General features: G+C 39.7%; 1 protein-coding gene and 1 pseudogene across 2 annotated transcripts in view; both read right to left on the reverse strand.

Annotated features, from left to right (window-relative positions):
- LOC126210383 (uncharacterized) overlaps positions 1 to 20,816 on the reverse strand; it is a 242,126-nt gene that overhangs the window by 65,304 nt on the left and 156,006 nt on the right. Inside the window, exons 5-6 of one of the 2 annotated variants that reach the window (XM_049939613.1) lie at positions 19,468 to 19,716; positions 15,323 to 15,788 (exon numbers count right to left, since the gene is read on the reverse strand). In XM_049939613.1, the coding sequence (XP_049795570.1) occupies positions 15,775 to 15,788; positions 19,468 to 19,716 (263 nt within the window). In that variant the 3' untranslated portion in view covers positions 15,323 to 15,774. Of the gene's footprint in view, positions 1 to 15,322; positions 15,789 to 19,467; positions 19,717 to 20,816 lie in introns of those variants that run through there. The other variant, XM_049939612.1, reaches the window with a different exon arrangement.
- Positions 12,921 to 13,037, reverse strand: LOC126210995 (5S ribosomal RNA; annotated as a pseudogene).

Consider the following 20,816-nt stretch of genomic DNA (forward strand, 5'->3'; position numbering starts at 1 on the left):
GTGCAATGAGAGGAGGTTGAGGTTTGCTGGAAAGGTTGTGAAGGGTGAAAGCTTGAATTTTGTGTGTGTGTTTGTGGTTTGTGTTTGGTTGTGTGTCTATCGACCTACCAGCGCTTTCGTTCGGTAAGTCACATCATCTTTGTTTTAGATATATTTTTCCCACGTGGAATGTTTCCCTCTATTATATATATATCAGGAAAGAGGAAATATATCTAAAAACAAAGATGATGAGACTTACCAAACAAAAGCGCTGGCAGGTCGATAGACACACAAACAAACACAAACAATTCAAGCTTTCGCAACAAACAGTTGCTTCATCAGGAAAGAGGGAAGGAGAGGGAAAGACGAAAGGATGTGGGTTTTAAGGGAGAGGATAAGGAGTCATTCCAATCCCGGGAGCGGAAAGACTTACCTTAGGGGGGAAAAAAGGACAGGTATACACTCGCACACATGACTCCTTACCCTCTCCCTTAAAACCCGCATCCTTTCGTCTTTCCCTCTCCTTCCCTCTTTCCTGATGAAGCAACTGTTTGTTGCGAAAGCTTGAATTTAGTGTGTATGTTTGTGTTTGTTTATGTGTCTATTGACCTGCCAGCGCTTTTGTTTGGTAAGTCTCATCATCTTTGTTATATATATATATCTCCTCCCCCCACATTTTTTAAAACCAAGGAACCTACTGATGCAAAAATAAAAAACCCTACATAGTTCTTGACACATTTTTGGAATTTTTCTGTCCTCTGAGTTTTAACAATGAACATTTCCATGATTGAGGATGTCCCTCTTGTAGCATCTGCCACCGGATTTGAATGAACATCTCCAGAACTCTCTTATGTGCTAAATCTAAGCCAGAATGATATATGGAGCCCTTTGTCTTTGCTGTTTCCATTTATTTTTGCCAAGAGTGTCATCTGAGAGTAATGAGTCTGTGTGCCTGTTTACATACAATATATTTAGTTGTGAGAGCTAATAATCAGTCAGTGCACTAGATATTAATCCCCTGCATCTGTTTCCAAATCTGACAAAAATGTTCTAGAATTGAGACTTTCCTATGTACAACAGCAGCATCCATGAGCAGCTTCATGGAGCTATAGACACTATGCACCAGGTTGTAATGGAGAGCCTTCATGATGGACAGGCAGATTGACTGGTTTTGTATGCTTTTGTCATTTGGAACTTAAAAGGAAGAGAGAAACCAGAACATATGAATGGAAAATGGAAAGTTAAACCTATCCGAAGAAGTTTCAGGCTTACTGTCAGTCATCACTAACTACAATACATGATATATCAACTGGTCCTGCTGTCATCTTCATGTGAGCCATCAATGACTGAAGGAGACATTGCCTGTCTGGTAATCTATTAACACATTCACAAGCTCACTCGATTTTAACAATCCACTCATTAATTAAAGTTATTCTGTCTTAAAAAGAAGTTGTACAAATTACATACATAGATTGGCAGAGTGCAGCAGTAATAATTTTGTGTGAAGTCATCAAATATAAAGGCTATAATGGGAGACTGGTAAATACTTAAAGATGATAATGGCAGAGAGAGAGAGAGAGAGAGAGAGAGAGAGAGAGAGAGAGAGAGAGAGAGAGAGAGCAGAATATCTGTCGAAACAGCAAATATTAGAAGTGGATGGTAAAGGAATACATGGAAAGTTTTAGAAAATCAGGCACAAACGGGAAAATGATATAAGAAATGTTGAACAAGGTTATAATGAATTTAAAAATAAATTGCTGACGGGGTATCCCCAAGAAAACTGTATTGTGGCCTCTATAAGAAAGCTGATTTACTTATGACCACTTTTCATCTTGGTTAACAGTCCAGCACTGCACACCATGAAAGTAATGACATCTACTATAATCACAACACAAGAATTATGGCTGACCTTCATTATGCTTTAAAGAATTTAATTCTGTTTCACAATGAAGTATTATTAAAATCTTCAACTCCCTGTGAAAAAGCATTGAAAGCTTAAAACTTAACCATATGTTATAAAAAGCATTATTCTTTAGATGAATTTTTGAAGAGAGACAGTAGTTTCTTTTTTGTATCCCTTTACTTGTTTGATGTTGCTTTAGATTTTGAACTGTTACACAGCAGATGATAATCGTTGCACTGCTCCAAATTTTACAGTGCTTTATTTTATTTTTAATTTTTTTTTTTTTAAATCTTGGACGTCTGCATCAATGCTCAAAATCAGAAAGAGATTTTCACTCTGCAGCGGAGTGTGCACTGATATGAAACTTCCTGGCAGATTAAAACTGTGTGCCGGACCGAGACTCGAAGTCGGGACCTTTGCCTTTTGCGGGCAAGTGCTCTACCAACTGAGCTACCCAAGCACAACTCATGCCCCGTCCTCACAGCTTTACTTCTGCCAGTATCTCGTCTCCTACCTCCCAAACTTTACAGAAACTCTCCTGGAAGGTAGGAGACGAGATACTGGCAGAAGTAAAGCTGTGAGGACGGGGCTTCAGTCATGCTTGGGTAGCTCAGTTGGTTCAGTCGTGTTCCGGCACTCGGCCAGTGCACATCGTGCGGTGACGGGCGGTAGCGCTGGCCAGTGTTTACGTCGCAAGCAGTGCTGAGGTGGAGAACCGAGCAGTGTGTGCGAGCGCTGTTAACGTTTGTTTCTGTATAACTGTTGTAAGTAAGATGTCTACAATTAACAGAGCGAACAGCGTTCAGTGTGCTTTCGATCGTGCTGCCTTGCGACCGACGGCATTTGAAATTCATGAGTGGATCTTTGAGGATTTGAAATTGCGTGAAGATATAGTCGACACGTTGCAGTTGGACTTCGTGCAGTACCTTGCAGAACTAGCACTCCTGAAAGAAAGGATATAGCAGAGACATGGCTTAGCCACAGCCTGGGGGGTGTTTCCAGAAAGGTTTGCAGGAGAGCTTCTGTAAAGTTTGGAAAGTAGGAGACGAGATACTTGCAGAAGTAAAGCTGTGAGGACGGGGTGTGAGTCGTGCTTGGGTAGCTCAGCTGGTAGAGCACTTGCCCGCAAGAGGCAAAGGTCCGGCACACAGTTTTAATCTGCCAGGAAGTTTCAATCCTCAAAATGTTCAATGGAAGTTCCCTTATTCTATTTTCTATGTAATTTTTATCTTGAACGATTCCACATAAAACACAAATGGATCAATGGAATATGTACAGCTGTTAGTTAGAACCTGTTCTTATGTTCAAAATAACGTTAACATTGTTTTTAGACCTAGGTTAAAAATTGAGTAGTTACAATGATTGTGCAAAATGTACGCAGCAAATTGTGATGATTATACTGTCTTGGAAGCAATTCAGCTATGTGTTCCATTCATAGTTTAGCTGTTAGAGTATTCATTCCTTATATGCACATTTTCCTTCCTATTTTGTAGTCATCTTTCTCAACACTCAAGTGGGTGCACTTATGTATAAAATGTGTCAACACAAAAAACTTTATCTTGTATCATTCCAATGTTGTTTAAAAATTGTATGTCCATACCTATTCCTTAATTTTTGCTTCAACTAACACTGATAAATTGTGTTGTTAAACAGAATGTGTAGAATGTTTGCGTAGAATGTAGTTTATTCATCTCATAACATACAGTTACAAATCAAAGATTTTGTACTGGAGACACTTCAAATTACTTTAAAAAAAAGGTTATAATAATTAACATATTTAAGCAGGCATTTCTGAATTTTTAGACATGAACAATTTAACGAGAACATATATAACACTTATGGTCATTTTGCAGCTTTGCAGTACAGTTTATAAACATATTAACAATTTGTTATACAATAAATAATCTTTATTGTTTCTTTTACTTTCAATTTGCTGAACTGTCCTGCATGAATTCTTCAATTGAATAATAACATTTTTCCACTAGTGTATTAAATAACAGTCTTTTTAGTTGGTCAAACTCCATATTTAGTAATTTGTGTCATTTAATTTATTGTAAATTTTTAATCCCATGTACAATAGTGTTTCAGTGTAAAGTTTTAAATCTTGAGAGATAAGTTTGAAACTGTGTCTGTGATGGGTACTGTAATTGTGGTTGAAATGAAAATTATCAAGTGAGTTTTGGTTTTTATATATGAAAATAAAAATTTGGTTGATGTACAAATGAATGGCAGTAGTATAAAATAAACAATGACCAAGGGCAAAAAAAATTACAATCTGTGCAAGAAAAGATTCAGATTTTGACTGAGCAGCACACTCCCACAATGAGGCAGCTATGAATGAGCCAATTAATAATTGAATAAGCGATTGGCTGGGATATGATGCAGCTGCACTGTTTAATGCCTCAAGTGGGTCATTATTGTGTGGTAACACTTACATGTGGCAAAAGAGTGATACAATGAAAGTTTATTTTATTGTTGTTTAATTAAATGTCGATTTAGCTCATTTAACATAAGTTTATTTTATTGTTGTTGTATTAAACTAAGATTAAACTGCCATTTTGCTCATACAGGTTTACCTTGGTAACATAAAGACAGCTATTGTTTACGTGTATACAAAGTATGCCATGCACCTGCTTGATGGTTAAAAATCCTAAACATGAAAATTGTAGAAACTGTAAGTAACTGACTTTAAAAAATTATCTTCCTTTCATTGCATTCCCCTTTTTCTTTGAATGTCCATATTAATTATTTTTAGAGAGAAACAACAGCCATTTTTGACTATGTTTTCTGGTGTGTGAAAGGATCTTATGAGAAAAGTCAATAGTAGAATGAAACAATGGAAAATCCAGGATGCAATGTAAAAATATAATGAAGAGTGTGTGTGTGTGTGTGTGTGTGTGTGTGTGTGTGTGTGTGTGTGTGTGTGTGTGTGTGTGTGTGTGTGTGTGTGTGATATGGTGAATTTTCATTATATTATTACAATAGTAGAATGAAACTTTTACTCTGCAGTGGAATGTGTGCTGACAAGAAACTTCCTGGCAGAGTAAAACTGTATGCCAGACTGAGACTCTTACTTGGGACCTTTGCCTTTCGTGGGTGAGTGCTATACTGACAGAGCTAGCCAAGCACAACTTGCCACCCATCCTTACAGCTTTACTTTTGCCAGTACCTTGTCGGCTGTCTTCCAAACTTCACAGAAGTCCTCCCGTGGAACTTGTGGGTCTATCACTTCTGGAAGAAAGAGTACTGCAGATGTTTCCAGAAACATCTCCCAGTATGTGACTAAGTCATGTCTCCACAATATCATTTCTGCCAGAAGTGCTAGTCGTGCAAGTTTCACAGGGGAACTTCTGTGAAGTTTGGAAGGCAGCAGATGAGGTACTGGTGGAAGTAAAGCTGTAAGGACGGTTGTGCTTGGATAGCTCTGTCAATACAGCACTTTCTCACAAAAGGAAAAAGTCCCGAGTTTGAGTCTCAGTCCAGCACAGTTTTAATCTACCAGGAAGTTTCGAAGTCAGTAGCAGCTACTGTGAAGACGGAGAGGAATGGAAGTAGAAAATTGAAAGGATAATGGACAACACAACAAAATTATAACTAAATGATGTATAACAATATAAAATGGGCAAAAATATGAAGATGTTGATAAGATCTATCAGATAACATAGTTGGTTTGTAAAATTATTGTAAGTGACAGTTAAGATGTTTGTGTTAGTATGATTTTAGATGTAGATCTACTGTAGGTATGATGGAATCATTCTCTGAGATAGTATTTTAACTACAGTATAAATCCATATTTTCGTGCATAGTTATACAATTATTTTTGTAGTAAATTGTGACACTTCTGCTACTTTTAGTAAAGACAAGAAAGTTGACAACGGCTGGGAGAGTGATTTGCTGAACCCATGCTTCTCCGTACCCTATCCGTTGATGGCACTAGCAGAGATGGATGTGATGGTCAGTCAGCTGTGACTGGCCATCAGGGCCAGAATGCAGAGCTTTGCTTTGTTTTGCTTGGTAGTTTGTGGCTGGCTCTTTCCTTTTGTACAATAATAATACTGTATTGTAGGAGCACATCCACATCTGTAGCTAGTGGTAAGCACATCTCGATGCAACACGGAGGACCTGGGTTCGATTCCTGGTATTGCTAGGAATTTTTCCCTGATGCAAGGACTGGACTGAGTGCACTCAGCCTCATGATGCCAACTGAGGAGCTACTTGAGGTAGAAGTTACAGATCCATGGGCTGGCGAACTGATAAAGGCTGGGAGAGTGGTGTGCTGACCCTACTGTCACATATTTAAAAATGCAATGCTTGAAAGGCAACAGAACAGCAGCCAGAATGAATAAGTTTTCTAGAAAGTACTCAGAGTACAAAGGGGATGCCACAGGAAGGGTGTCGGTTTGGGCATCGGCTGGAAGCATTACGTAGACTCTTGGGGTATCACATGAGCTCACGTGGAGAGCTGTGAGTAACGGTGACCATATATAGTATATCTAAAAACAAAGTAGATATATTTTTCCCACGTGGAATGTTTCCCTCTGTTATATTCTGACCATATATAGTCACGCACGAGACCCCGTAGGGTGGAGGCTGGAAGCGCCAGTGTGGAAGGAGCGGTGTGGCCTACTACACAGTATGAAAGGCAGAGATGGTGGCATCTGAAAGAGTGACTTTAGTTCAGATCGCCATCCACGAGGGACATCTGTGCGGTCAGGCCCATGACTTGGACTTGTAGTATTCACTCTGGCTCTGCTCACATTCACACTTCCCTCCAGGGGATTTTTGGACAATCAGGAATAATGTGCTTTCTTTCAGTTTTGCTCAGATGAGCATTAAAGATTGTAATTATTCAAGTCTTGACTATTTGTTCCTATATTTCCCACCTGAGTTCCACAACTCCTTCAAAATATTCAATTAATTTTCTCCACATCAGTTGACTCAGACTCCTATGTCATTAAGTGGCAAGACCACATGCTGGACAAGACGCCATGTCCTCCCGTACTGCATTTGAATGAAGCCTTGTGGCAGAGAACAACAAGGCAGCTGATCTTTTCTGAATGGTGTGACAGGGCCAGTAGATGGAGTTTAAGTTTTTATTGTAGGAGCACAGAGAAAAACAAGGCCTTTACTCGAATATATTTTGTATTAAATATTTTTATGAGAACAGTAACTTAATTTTCTACTGGTGTGGGGTAAAATGAAAAATGAAATAGTTTCGCATTTTGAAAAAAAAACAGTATTCATGTATGATAATTCTGTTCAGTTGCGAACATGATTTATGTCATGTGGTGTTTGATTAGAACTAAAACATGAGAAGAGATGTTATATTCTCAGATTTAATTTTAGTGACAATTTGAAGATCCCCAAAGAATATAGTTATCATTGTGTGCCACTCCTTTTAATTCATATTTACTTACCTTACTATTTTACTGATGCTGTGTCCCTGGTAGATGATGTGATTATTAACTATTTGTGTATAGCATTATTGGCTAACATCAACAGCAACTAGTAAATTTATGTTCTGAATTTCAACATTTTCTTAAAATGTTTAACCTTCAAATACATTTTTCATTAATGCTGTTTCACAATATGCTCTGTGCAGAGTATCCATATGACATTAAATATCATATATAATTTTTTTTTGTTTCTCTTGCTTTTTCCAGTGATAGCTGTGCCAAAAATCATATGTGTAAGTTTTAATTGTGCCTGTGTGCAACTTAACATATCATGTTCTTTTTCAATAGCACTAAAGATATAGTCAGAAAACAAATGCCATGGTGCTCTCACCCTTGTGAAAACCTTTCAGTTTGACCTCACTAGCAGCAACTTGAGTGTCAGTTTCATTTCTTTGTTGCTTTAGCCGGGAGTCAGATTCGGGGGGGGGGGGGGGGGGGATGGGAGGGGGGGCGGTGTTAGGGTTTGTTACTTTCTCTTCCCCCCCTCTCCCCTCCAAACTTGCTTTTAAAGTGTCATGTAAAGCTCTTACTTTATTAATAATAAAATGAAATACCTACATGAACTGTTTGCCCCTCTGCAAGTATTTTGCAGGTTTTTAAGAGGGTCAGAACTGGAACTTCTTTATGGCTACTTACAAGTCCCCGTTCATCTTTCAAAATATTAAAAATACTGCATACCCCATGTATGTGCCCTCCACTACACACTGTCACAGGGGAATGTTTGAGCAGTACATATGTTATGCAGTTTATTTAGGAACTGTAATAGCAACAAACACTATGTTTGTGAAAACCGGTGTGCATTTCATAGTCATTTCCATCTACGTCCGCAAAGTGGAACGTCTTTCCCCTTCTGTCTTCCCACACACAACTTTCTGTGGTTTGGCAGTTGTAGCTGTGGACTCATGAACTGTCAGATTTATTGTCGGCAGGACATGCAGTCAGACTGTGAATACGCACCTCTGCCCAGGTGGAATGTTCTCTGCAGCTGGTGAGGCCACAAGCCAATCCCCGTGGCAAGCTCTCATGCTAGCAAGTGAAATGTATCCTCTGTTAAATGTAGATTATAATTCATAGAATTTCTTGTCATTTTTGAGGCCTGCTTTTCATTCTCTTGGAGTTAGCTGTGAATTTTGGAAGTTGATATGCATTATCCAATCAAAACTACAGTATCTGGGTACCTATTGTGGACATTATTATGCAGTGTGTCTACCATTCACATTTAGGTGACTTGAACTCTGCTGGGTTACTTTCAATGTCTGTGGAGGAATGACAGAACCGTTAATCCTCAAGAGTCAAAAAGCAGAGAAAGTAGTGATGTCGGACACTGGGGTCTGGAATGAAGCCGACATTATACTTTGTGCCAGAAGTGTTTCACTGGATTCGGATTGGGCCTCTGTATAGGCTTGTCCATTTCAGGAGTGCTATTGCGCAGTGCACTGTCATACTGATAAAAATAACAATTTTCTCTGAACTGTTCCTCTACTGTACGCAGGACACAATGCTGTGAAATGTGTTCACATCCTTCTAAATTTAGCAATATCATAAGCATATTATAGGGACCGCGCCCCTACACTGTAACACCACCTCCTCCATACTTCACTGTTGGCATTACACATGATGACAGCTAATATTCTCCAGGCAATAGCCAAACCCCGGCTCTTCCATTGGGCTGCCAAAGGGTATAGCATTAGTCATAATTCCAAGTGACTCATTTCCAGTCATTCACATTTGCTCTTTACACCACTTCAAGCATCACTTAGGCATTGACTTCACAATTTCTGCATATGAGGAGCTGTTCGACCAATGTACCCCATTATTTTTAACTCCTTACACACAGTAATTGTGCTGGATGGACTGCTGGTAGCACTTTGGAACTCAGGAGTGAGTTCTTATGCTAATATTATGACATTTTTTTTACAACCACCCTTTAGAATGCTCTACAGTCCCTGTCCAGCAGTAAAAGAGGTCTGCTGTTGTTCCTTTGCATTTCTACTTAGGAATCACATATCATATCACCAACAGTCGACATGAGCAGCCTTAGAAGGGTTGAAATGTCCCTTATTGATTTGTTACTCAGGTGACATCTACATCTACCTCTACATACACCACAAGCAACCGTATGGTGCATGGTAGAGGGTACCCTGTACCACATACAGGAACTAGTACATGTTCGAAGTTACTTATTTCTCCTGACCGACGCATTCTGGTGTTAATACTCACTTACTTACAACACACTGCTCCCTTCCTCCTTTTATAATGGCACGTCCACTTTACATGTCATGTAGTGGTCAATTCTGCATTATGTAAGGGTATCTGGATACTTTTGACCAGCCAGTGTCCATAAAAGTATAAATGCTTATAATAAAATATTTGTTGATGGGGTTCATGAATCCCATGATGCTTTTTGCTCTGTGTATGAATTTGTGCTCGATTTAAGCAACAAAAAGCTGAATTGACTCCACACCCGATCTTCCAGCAGCACAAAAATCAGAAGTCATGGGGAAAAGAAGCCATGACTCACTGCAAAAGTAGCCTGCAAAGTTAAGAGGTGGTCACTGGCAATTGAAGGAGATGATGAAATACCAGAGGGCTCTGTTACTTGATAAGAGAATTTTTTCACTTTCTACATCTACCCAATAAATCCCACAGATGCTCGGTAGGATTTAGGTCGTGGGGAATGGGCAGGCCAATCTCTTTGCCAAATATTCTCTCATTCCGAGAGATCCTCCACCTCCATTGTTTCACGTGTTTACACCTTGACATCTACAAAAGTGAAGGCAGAGTTGAAAGCACCACTGAAAAGATCCACTGGTGGAAGGACTGTAGTGTCACAATCGTGTAGACTGGTGAGTGCACCATTTCCAAAGATTTGGAGGTCAGTACTCCCATGCAGCATTAGGGTTCCCCACACCATAGCACCTGGACCACCAAAACAATCATGTTCGCCAATGTTCCCACCTCTCACTATGTCAGGGTGCATCCACAATAAGTACTCAGACTGAATCTGCTCTCATCTGAGGAGAGCACATGTCCCCACTCATTGTCGATCCAGCCAGAGGGACACGACATAGTGGTTGTCAGGCAAAGGGACCACCCCCTTGCAGTTGTCACACCACTGCTCTGTACAAGATTGTGCAGCTTGTGCTCGTGTAAAATGTGGTTGCAATTGCACTCGCTGTTTGACTTGGGTTCCTTCTTGGCTGTTGCACAATATAGTGTCACCTGCAGCTGTTGTTGATTATAGCTGACAATCTCTCCTCTTTCAGGCAGCAGTGCCTGTTATTCAGAATGCTCGCCATGCACGTGAAACAATTCTACTAGCCGTACCAAACTCCTGGGCTGCACTCATCACAAATAGTCCTCCATCAATTATTGTGGTGATTTTTGTCCCTATGAAGTTGTCTCTGGACCATGCTGTAATGGAAACACAACCACAGTACCCTGTAACTGCTCACTGTCTTTGCCCATTCCTTCAACTTCCTCGTGTTGTGGGGCCAGCCCTGCCTGGTGCTATAGTCACACTGATCTTGTGCCAAGTGACGTCCAACTTTCTGTGCGTGACTGGGAGATCTCTGGCAACCAACTCCTGCACTTTCATTCATTTACACTGAGTAATTAATATGTTATGTTACTTCATCTAGCTTGCTTAAGTTTTGCAGAGCAGTGAAGTGATTCACAAAGAAGGGTTGTGTATATAATTTATAAATATTTCATGCAAATTGGTTACAGTATGAAAAACTAAATCCACCACCACTCTAAAAACAATTCCATTGCCACCTAATGGTGAATGGCAGAAATCCTTGAAATCACCTATACATATTATAAATTAATGTTCCCCACCTTATTTTTGTGCCAGTATGTGAAGGCTAATCTCTGGAACTATTATAACGATTGACGTATGGTTTTTACTAACATATGCACGGATTCGTGTGGAAGATAGGAAAATCTACCTCAGCCACAACTGCTATGTATTTTTATTTTATTTCACAGTGACCAGTTTCGACAGAATCTTGCTGTCATCATCAGGTCCTTGGAAAATCCTTATTGAAACAAATATATGCCGTCAATAAAATGAGAACAATTTCAGCTCATAGGAAATGACATCATGTTGGCTTGTTAATCACATAAAAAAGAACACATAAAATATCCATTGCACCAACTCTGTGCCCAGGATTGAAGGTGAAAATGTAGAAAGTGCAGTCATGGCCCAAGCACATCACAGGAAAAACTGAGCCAGCAAGCAGCCTACAGCAGTGAGCCATGAAATGAATGGTCAGTAGGTGGCACATATCGATACATTTCTAGCAAAAATACACTGGAGAATCGATAATTGACTTTCTTACCAAATCTACATTGGAGAATTATTACACCACAGGATCCAAAATATACCACACGATGCACGGAGTATGTGACATTCACGTAGGTAGTAACTTCAGACAAATACTGCCAGCTGTAGTGTGAACAGGTAGAACACACATTGTACGCTAATCTAGAATACTGTGATGCACACCATAGTGGGATTGACATGAATGAAGTATCACCTCACAGACTTGAAATACATGTACAAGCAAGACAATTCCTACAAGTCAAACAACCAGATCACCAGAAAATAGTCTGAGTGACAACAATCAGCATGCTGGGTATATGGACCATTTGTGTAACAGCTCACTCTGCCATAGGCTACTTGCCCACTCAGGTTTCCCTATGATGTGCTTTTGCCATGAATGTACTCCTGAGTGCACAGTTGGTGCAATGGGTATTTTACACATCCTTTTTAATGTGGTTGACAAGCTAGTGTAGTACTGTTTCCTACGAGTCTAAACTGCTCTCATTGGGTTGGTAGCATGAATGCATATTAATAAGAATTATCTGAAGATCTGATGATGACAGCAAGATTCTGTTGAAACCGGCCATTGTGAGTAGAACAAAAATATGAAGCAATCGTGGCTGCAGAAGATTTTCCTATTCACCAGTGAGAAATTGCTTCCTAAGAACATTTTCAATTGATCATCTGGGAGATTTGTAGTAGTTGGACATAAGGCTATCAGCAGGAGTGGCAGGCTGGCACAAGCTACTGCCTACTAAGTGGCTTTATCTTGTACCAGGTTGGTGCTGCAGCCAGGCAGTCAGAGTGTTGTGGTAGGTCACGGCTCCCATAATTGCGACGAGATGTCATTCCCGACACCAATTAAATATGAAACAGATAACATTCGTGCCTCCTGAGAACTTTCCTGCTATGTGCTGCTTAAATCCAGTTTCCTAACACATCATTTGAATTTTAATCATAAGTCTATGCAATGGCTTGTAAACAAAATCATTGCTATGCCAGACAAGTTGTCCAGCTCCATATACTTAGAACTACCCATGAGAAGCTGAAAAAGCACTCAGTCTTCAGGCCACAAGTGGCCCATCGGGACCATCTGACCGCAGTGTCATCCTCAGCTGAGGATGCGGACAGGAGGGGCGTGTGGTCAGCACACCGCTCTCCCGGTCGTTATGATGGTTTTCTTTGACCGGAGCCGCTACTATTCGGTCGAGTAGCTCCTCAATTGGCATCACGAGGCTGAGTGCACCCCGAAAAATGGCAACAGCGCATGGTGGCTGGATGGTCACCCATCCAAGTGCCGGCCATGCCCGACAGCGCTTAACTTCGGTGATCTCACGGGAACCGGTGTATCCACTGCGGCAAGGCCATTGCCCGTGAGAAGCTGAAGTGGGTCACTAATTATAGAAATTTCCAGTGACCACTGTGTTTTAGTGGAAAATTCAAAAGTAAAACATACAAACACACTTTTTTAAACATAACTGTACTAGTAAACCAGGCTATGCCTTGCAATTGCTAAATACGTGTCAGAATTGGATATACGTCCTGAAGGCCTTCTCCCCCCTTTCTCTTCCATCTCCTTCTGTCTGCTCTCTTTGTTTATCCTCCTCCTCCTCTTCCTCCTCCCCCTCCCCCTCTCTTTCTATCCATCACCTCCTCTCCCTATCCATCTCCTCTTCCCTCCTGTGTGCATCTCCTCCTTACCCTTCTGTGTGTCCACCCCCACCCCTCTCTGCCCATTTCTTCTTCGTCTGTAGCTCATGCTCTCGTGACTAGCATTGCTGCCCCTCGATCACAGGGTCCTGGATTCGATTCCCAGTTGGGTTGGGGATTTTCTCTGCCCGAGAACTGGGTGTTTGTGTTGTCATCATTATTTCGTCATCATCATTGGTGACAGTGGCTTGATTGAATTGTGAAAAAATTGGACTGTGTAAAAATCGGGACTTTGTACGGGTGCTGATGACCGTGCAGTTGAGCACCCCACAAACCAATCATCATCATCATCATCATCATCATTTCTTCTGCTACCCTCTCTCTGACCTGAAGGCTTATTAATTGTTATAGCCAATGAAACATTGATTGGGAATTGAAATGGCTTAAAATAAATGGGTAAATAAGTTGACATCATTGGTATAGGGCATCTGAGAGACCTTTCCAGTTGCCAGATCTGTGAACAGGTTGTATTACAAAGTTTCAGAGAATTCAGATTACTTGGTAATATTCTAATCATAAGCTGTTAACCCATAAATACAACTTTCCGGTTTTCCGCAAAACTGACTGCAAGGGAGAAAACAGAACAGCACATAGTTATGTACGCAATTTTCGTTTAAAATTTTAAAACAATATGCAGCCTATGTCAGTCCAAATGTTTATTAAAGTGTCATGTAAAATTAAGGGTAAATATGTCAAGAAATTTGCAAGAGTTTTGGTAACAATGTTAAACAGTGATTTGTCTTTCTGTAGGAGTATAGATTACCATAAAAAGTATTTAGTAGTTGTAGTAATTATACTACTACTAACTGGAAACAACTTCAAAAATATATAAAATCTGCCACTATGAGGGCTTTATCTGAAATTATACTGCAATATAGAGAACCATTGTGGCAGCTGTACCCATCATCTTAAGTGAATAACAACAATGTAACAGCAAAGTAAGGCTATCAGTGTGTACCTAAATTAGACAAACACCCTATATAAAAACTGTATACAGTTTGATAAGAACCTTAAATGCTGCATTATAGGCTTTTAATTTGAAAATTGCTCTAAAAGGGCCCACACTACAGATTCAGCTTAAGAGGTCTATATATTCTAAAGATGTCTCTGCATTTATGCATCTTCTCCAGCATGTTCACCGATGCCCTGTTCATTCATACATCTTCTACAACATGGTCACTGATGCCCTGCACATACAGTATGGGGAATGGGGTGGGAGCTATGCACTGTTGTGTCATCCATGGTCTGTTTTGGCAATTTTGTCTTGCTATAAAATTATGTAGTGTTCTTTTATCATAGCCATTATCTCTTAAAGGGAGTCATAGTTTTTGCAGTTCCACTTCAATTGACCTGTGTAACTATTTCTAGAGGATAGGATGAAACAGCATATAAGTGTGGCACTGGCCTTGTAGTAAGTATACCACCCTGGTGAAGGCCCATTACTACAGTGCTGAAAACACTCATCCATGTAACAACATCACAGTGCAGTCACATACGCAGAACAGTTTTATGTCTTATGTCTTAAGAGGTGTGGTCTTAAAAGCATTGCCCTTTTTATAGCACAATTACTACGTCAGGTGTCAGCTACATACCTTCTGCATCTGTTTGTGGATAGGACTATCATGTTTCAAATATCTTCAAATCTTCCTTTACACTATTAGATACATACATGATCACTGTGCAGATGCAATTGCAGTACCAACAAACTTCTGTTTGCTAGCAAAATAGCTATCAATACAAATACACATACACATGAACAATTCAATAAGTTTTTTCACTCAACAAAGATTTGATAAAAAATATTCACAAAATGCTTCATTATTGGGAAAAACCAAGTGCAATTAATAACTGGAAGCTTCCGTCTCAAAGGAAGATTTTTTTGCTTTCATTTTGCTTATTCAAGCATGAGTGAGGCATTGTCAGGGCTACTCTAATTCAAACAAACACTTTTCATCCAGACAGGTTTTTATTGACTTCAAAATTTGACATTTACATTTGATAGGTAACAGAAAACATGCACACTGGCACGAATTATTAGATGCAAACTTAGCAATATTTTTCTCAAAAATATTAAAGCCATAATATTTTGCTTTTATTTGTACTGAAAATTCTTTAAAATATAAAAAAATGCACAGAAGCAGTGATCGGATTGAAAGATCTATATGCCACATAATTTATGCGTACATGTTTTATATTTTGTGTTGGTCTTAGCTCCACATTTTTGCCCAATAAATTTGATTATTATTACTCTCAAAATTATGGTGGCTTCAAAAATGATATTAAATATGACGTAAAAAGTACATAGAAAGTCCAATCCGAACACAAAGAGTACTGTGGATTGTTTTCTGTATGTTTTTTAAAGATTTGATGCAGTTGATATCTTCCTTTTCTTATCTTTTTTAGCGGATGTGAGCTGAAACAACAGAAATGTTAGAATATTAACAGCACATCACACATAGGTAGGCAAGGTAAGAAAACGTGTACATGAATGCATTTCAAAAGTGAATGTTTGCTCTGTTTTTCAATATGTAGCCTACTGTTATCTTTTGAAAATCCCAAATAAAAAATTTAAAAATGTAAAAAAGAGAAATATTTTTAATATAATTTCTTGATAAAAAATTGGGAATAATTAAGAGCAGTAAAATGCACTTAAAGTTTCAGCGATCTGTATTAGCTGCTGAAATTATGGCATTCATATGCATTATAACTAATTCATGCCTGTTTGTCTATCACACAGTATACGTGTTAAAAGAGTGAAACTCAAACAAACTCAAAACACAAAATCAGACACTGTGTGCTATTGCAGAGTAAACAAAAAGTGTGCATTAAATATAGGTCATTTAAATGAAACTGATAAACCAAGGCAAGACCAAAAATTAAAAAAGGTACAGAAACAATAAGTAGAACATGAAACAGATAAAAATCACAAAACAAAATAAAACACATAACAAAAACAAAACATACAAGAAATTTACAAAAACAAAACATACAAGTAATATAATGTTTTACCTAAGATTTGAAACAGTCTATATGCTTTGGCTTCTCTAGGCAGCCATGTTCAATTCTAGAAAGACTATTGTAGCACAGACAGAAAGGCACTTGTGTTTCAGTAGATGTTTTATATCACAAGAACCTCATTCCAACAGTGCAAAGAGAACACTTGTTTACACTCAGTTCCTAATGTTGCATGCAGTGTTTATCTTTGTGATGACATAAGGAAATTTTTGCTTTCAACTATGAACACTAAAACTGATATAGATGTAGTGAAGCAACATTCCTTTTCTCCAGTCACAGATGGAACTCAAATATTCTACAAGAGTTGTGAATTTGCAGGTTTTTGTTTTGGCAATGTCATTTAAAATGCTTGCCATTCTTCATGCTAATAGTAAAGTATTATGTACAAGAAGGAAGTGCATGTTCAGTGTATATAGCAAATTTTAACGTGTAACTGAATTAATCTGAGGCCACAGTCGTGTTGTGGGACAATGCAAAGCCCCCAAAGATTGCCAGTGATATACATAATAAAAATAACGTAAAATGTTATTGATTGGCTTGAGGACATCTAGAAGGATTTCACAAACATTTATACATAGCATTGAAAGGAGTTTGTGATTCTACATTAGCCGTCTCTTGTCTCACCTGAGATATTGTTTATTTAGTAGTATTTTTTTAACAACAGTTTAGCCATTGCTATTTGTGTATGCTTCTCTTTATGCACTGTATAACAATAAACATATTTACTTTTCTTTGCAAATCATTCACATTGAGAACACTGCTAAATGTTTCAACATTAACTCTTGGGGAATAATCTTTATTTTGCTATTTTTTCATTGAAATTGAAAATTTGTATCATGGAGTTTTCCCCAATTGTTTCGCATACAGAAATATCCCCAGTGATATTTAGTAACCATTAATTATTTTGTCTGTATTCAGACCTTTCATTACAGTTGCTTATCATTTGTTTAAGAAGCTGGTTCTTAAGGGTATGATGCACACCTATCGTTTAATCTTCTCCATGGAAGAATGCTCTGTTACTTGCATTATCTATTGAAATCTCTGTATGGCTTTTTTAAGGGATTATAATGAGTATTGCATAGCATCTGATGAGTACAGTCTTTCCTTGGCACCTACCCTGTTGTATTTTCTTCATCTAAACCTAACACTTCCATAGAACACTAGATCATTTCTGAAAAGAAATGACTTGTAGTATTTTTTACATAATTCAGAAAAGTCAATGCTGATGTATGATTGAAAAATTTGAAGGTGGGATAGATTGAACAGCTAGGTTGCATCAAACAAAACTTCATGCATACACGCAACTGCTGTTTCCTGTCACATGCCGCACCACAGTCAACTCGTGACCGGGAGGCGAACAGGAGAAGCAAACATAAACAGAGAACATGGAAGCAGACTGTTCAACCTCCTCACCAGCTGGTGTGCGATGGCGTGTTTTCACTGGTGACCCCACCTGCTTCTGCTGGATGTGTACTATGAGAAAATGGGGTGGTGTATGGGACCAATGCATGTATGGTGATGAGGAGGGGGTAGGGAGGATGGGAGAGGGATGTGAGAGAGGTGAGAGAAGTAATAGAGCATCAGATTAAAGTAACCTGTGATGTGGTGTGATCTACTGGAAGGCTGACATGCCATCACTTGCTCAGGTCTTCACATCTGACATCTGTCTTGATTTGTACAAAATTTCTTCAGATTTGTTCATGATGACTTGAATTTGCTTAAAAAGTTTAGGAGGAATTCAGTTCAGCACAAATATATTTGTTACTACTAATATGTGGCATAGCAAGTATCACAGCTACATATCATCTAATGTCATTGGGCTATATGTATTATGTGGAAGTGCTGTATGTTTTCGGTTCTTTTTTTTTTTCTTGCTTTAGAGTGTCTGGATAAATATATCTTCATGTTAGTGTATATTTTGATGAGGACACTTCACTGTTGTCGTTATTTTGTTTATAAAGACATGTTGACTAGGAGAAAATAAAAATGTGGGAGAAGGCCTGCACAACGGAAAGTTAATTCACTTTGAGAGTCAAAAGTATAACACTGAGCCATTAGGAGACATTTTATAGTCTCCTGGACTTCTCACATGAGCTGACTTGCTAGGTTTAAAAGAGAAGTGCTTTACTTAACGGCAGATTATGCTCTGCAATCTTGTGTTAGTGCCGGATCAGAATTGTGTCGTAAGCTAAAAGCCAAACTTAGCTATGTCATCTCTCGTGTAATAATTGTAAATATAGAGCTATCCAGGTTGTGTTATGTATTATACAGTGCAGTTTCCCAATCAGCACAGCTTTTGGTTAGTATGATAATTGTTAATTAAGGGAGAATAGTGTACTTGATACCATCTACTATAAAGGACAACAGTTGGATAATATATCGATTGAGCACAAAAAGAAGGAAGGAGACCAGCTATGGTTTAACATTCTTTCAGCAATGACGTTATTAGAGATGGGGCACAGGTGATTGAGGAATCATGGGGAAAGAAGTCAGCTATGTGCTTTCCAAGGGTGTTATCCTGGCATTTGCAATGCAAGTGTTTGGATGGCCAGATGAGGATCTGGACCACTGCGTTACCGAGTGCAAATCCAGTGTCTTACCACTTCACTTGGTTTAAGCACATGAATCTGGTGCAGTGGTTTATCACTGTCACTGTCACTTTATGATTAGGGAATCTGTTTGCTGAACATAATCACAGCCTGGAAACTGGAACAATTCACTCAGAACAAAAGGTGTGATACAGTCAGAGAAGCTATCCTGCTGTTCCACAACAACACTTGCTAACATGCCGTTCAGCACACAACAGATGTCCTTCACACATTATGCTTTGACGTGGCCACCAGTTGCACACTGAATGAACTGATTAGATAGATTCAGGGTCAGCATATTATGAAGGTGATTTACAGGTGCTTGATTTGAATCCAGTTTGAGAACAGTGAAGTGTGCTCATAGAGAGTGTGTGTGTGTGTGTGTTTTAGAGAGAATCTGTGCTTAGAGGACGGAATGCGCACGCCGTTCGATGTGGCTCGAAACGGTGACCTCGACTATCTCAGGGCTGGCCAGGCGTAAGCGCTCACCGAAGGGCCGGATGGGGTGCTTGTACCACAGGTAGGTCCTCTTGACGGGGGACAGGTAGCTGTCACGCAGGTAGAAGGGCGTCCTGGGCCAGAGCCAGTTGTAGGGCGACTCGTAGGGCCGCAGGTGTGGGTAGTCCCACCACCAGGGGTCTCGCGTGATGCGAGACAGTGGCAGTGTCGTCAGCGGCTCGAACAGCTCGGACAGGGGTCGCCGCACCAGGCTGCCGCCCCGGCTGTAGATCGGCTGGCCTGCAACACGACAAGTACTTAACGGTGAGGTGTGCACGAACGTCAGATAATGATAATAAACTGACTGCCCAAAAGTCACTGGAAGGGGTGTCCCATTTGAAGATGTGCTGTGTACATCATGTAAATATTGTGGGTATGGCAGGACATTTATGTATCTGAGCAGTCTGCTATAGACAGGTGTGTAGTAGTAAAAATACTGCACGGTGCAAGCCAGTTGGACACCAGGTCAGCGACCTGCGTGTCCCTGAGCAGATGCCGTACGGCATACCCAATAGTCATCCATCAAAGCACTAACCGGGCCTGATGTTTAACTTCATTGATCAGATGGAAATTTGCGTTTCCAATGTAGCGAGGCTGTTGGCGTCACAGGTGTATAGTGAACAATGCAGCACAACACGGTGTAACCGACTGTGAACAGGGGATGATAAGTAATGTAAGACACACAGCATATCGGAGATTACACAAGAATTTTGGTTTTCATTGTGAGCAGTGTCTGGAGGGGATCTAAGCTTTGTTCTATGAGTTATCTTATTTTAACTGTTTGTGTAACACGTTCTTGGACGCGGAAATTGGGGACCACACACAGGCTGGCCAGTGTACCAGTCCACGGTCGTTAATGCTCTGCACGGACTCGATTTGTCTTGCAGGCGAGTGCACTGCATGTTATGCTATACAAGCAGGCCAAGATGGATTTCCTTCATCTACATCTGCGAGGTGCGCTATAAAAGTAATGACGCTGATTTTTTAATCTACCAAAGTTTTTAGTTTTTTTGCAACATGAATATTGTCCTCTTCAAAGTAGTTCCATTTGGCAGCTATACACTGGCGGAATCATTGATCGCCAGTCCTGAAAGGCTTCAAGTGGTATGTCACATTCTTTTAAATGTTCTGCAGAGTCCCAAAATGACTTTTTAAGACTTTTTCCAATTTAGGGAAAAGGAAAGAATCGCAAGGACTCAGATCAGGTGAATAAGGGGCACGTAGAACAACAAAAATGCCTTTTGAGGTCAAAAATTCCGAAATGTGGCTGTGTGACATGGGGCGTTGTCATGATCCAGCATCCACATGTCTGCAATGTACGGGCTCACTCGATTCGCCCT

The sequence above is a fragment of the Schistocerca nitens genome, chromosome 10, assembly GCF_023898315.1.
Source record: "Schistocerca nitens isolate TAMUIC-IGC-003100 chromosome 10, iqSchNite1.1, whole genome shotgun sequence".
NCBI classification, from domain to species: domain Eukaryota; kingdom Metazoa; phylum Arthropoda; class Insecta; order Orthoptera; family Acrididae; genus Schistocerca; species Schistocerca nitens.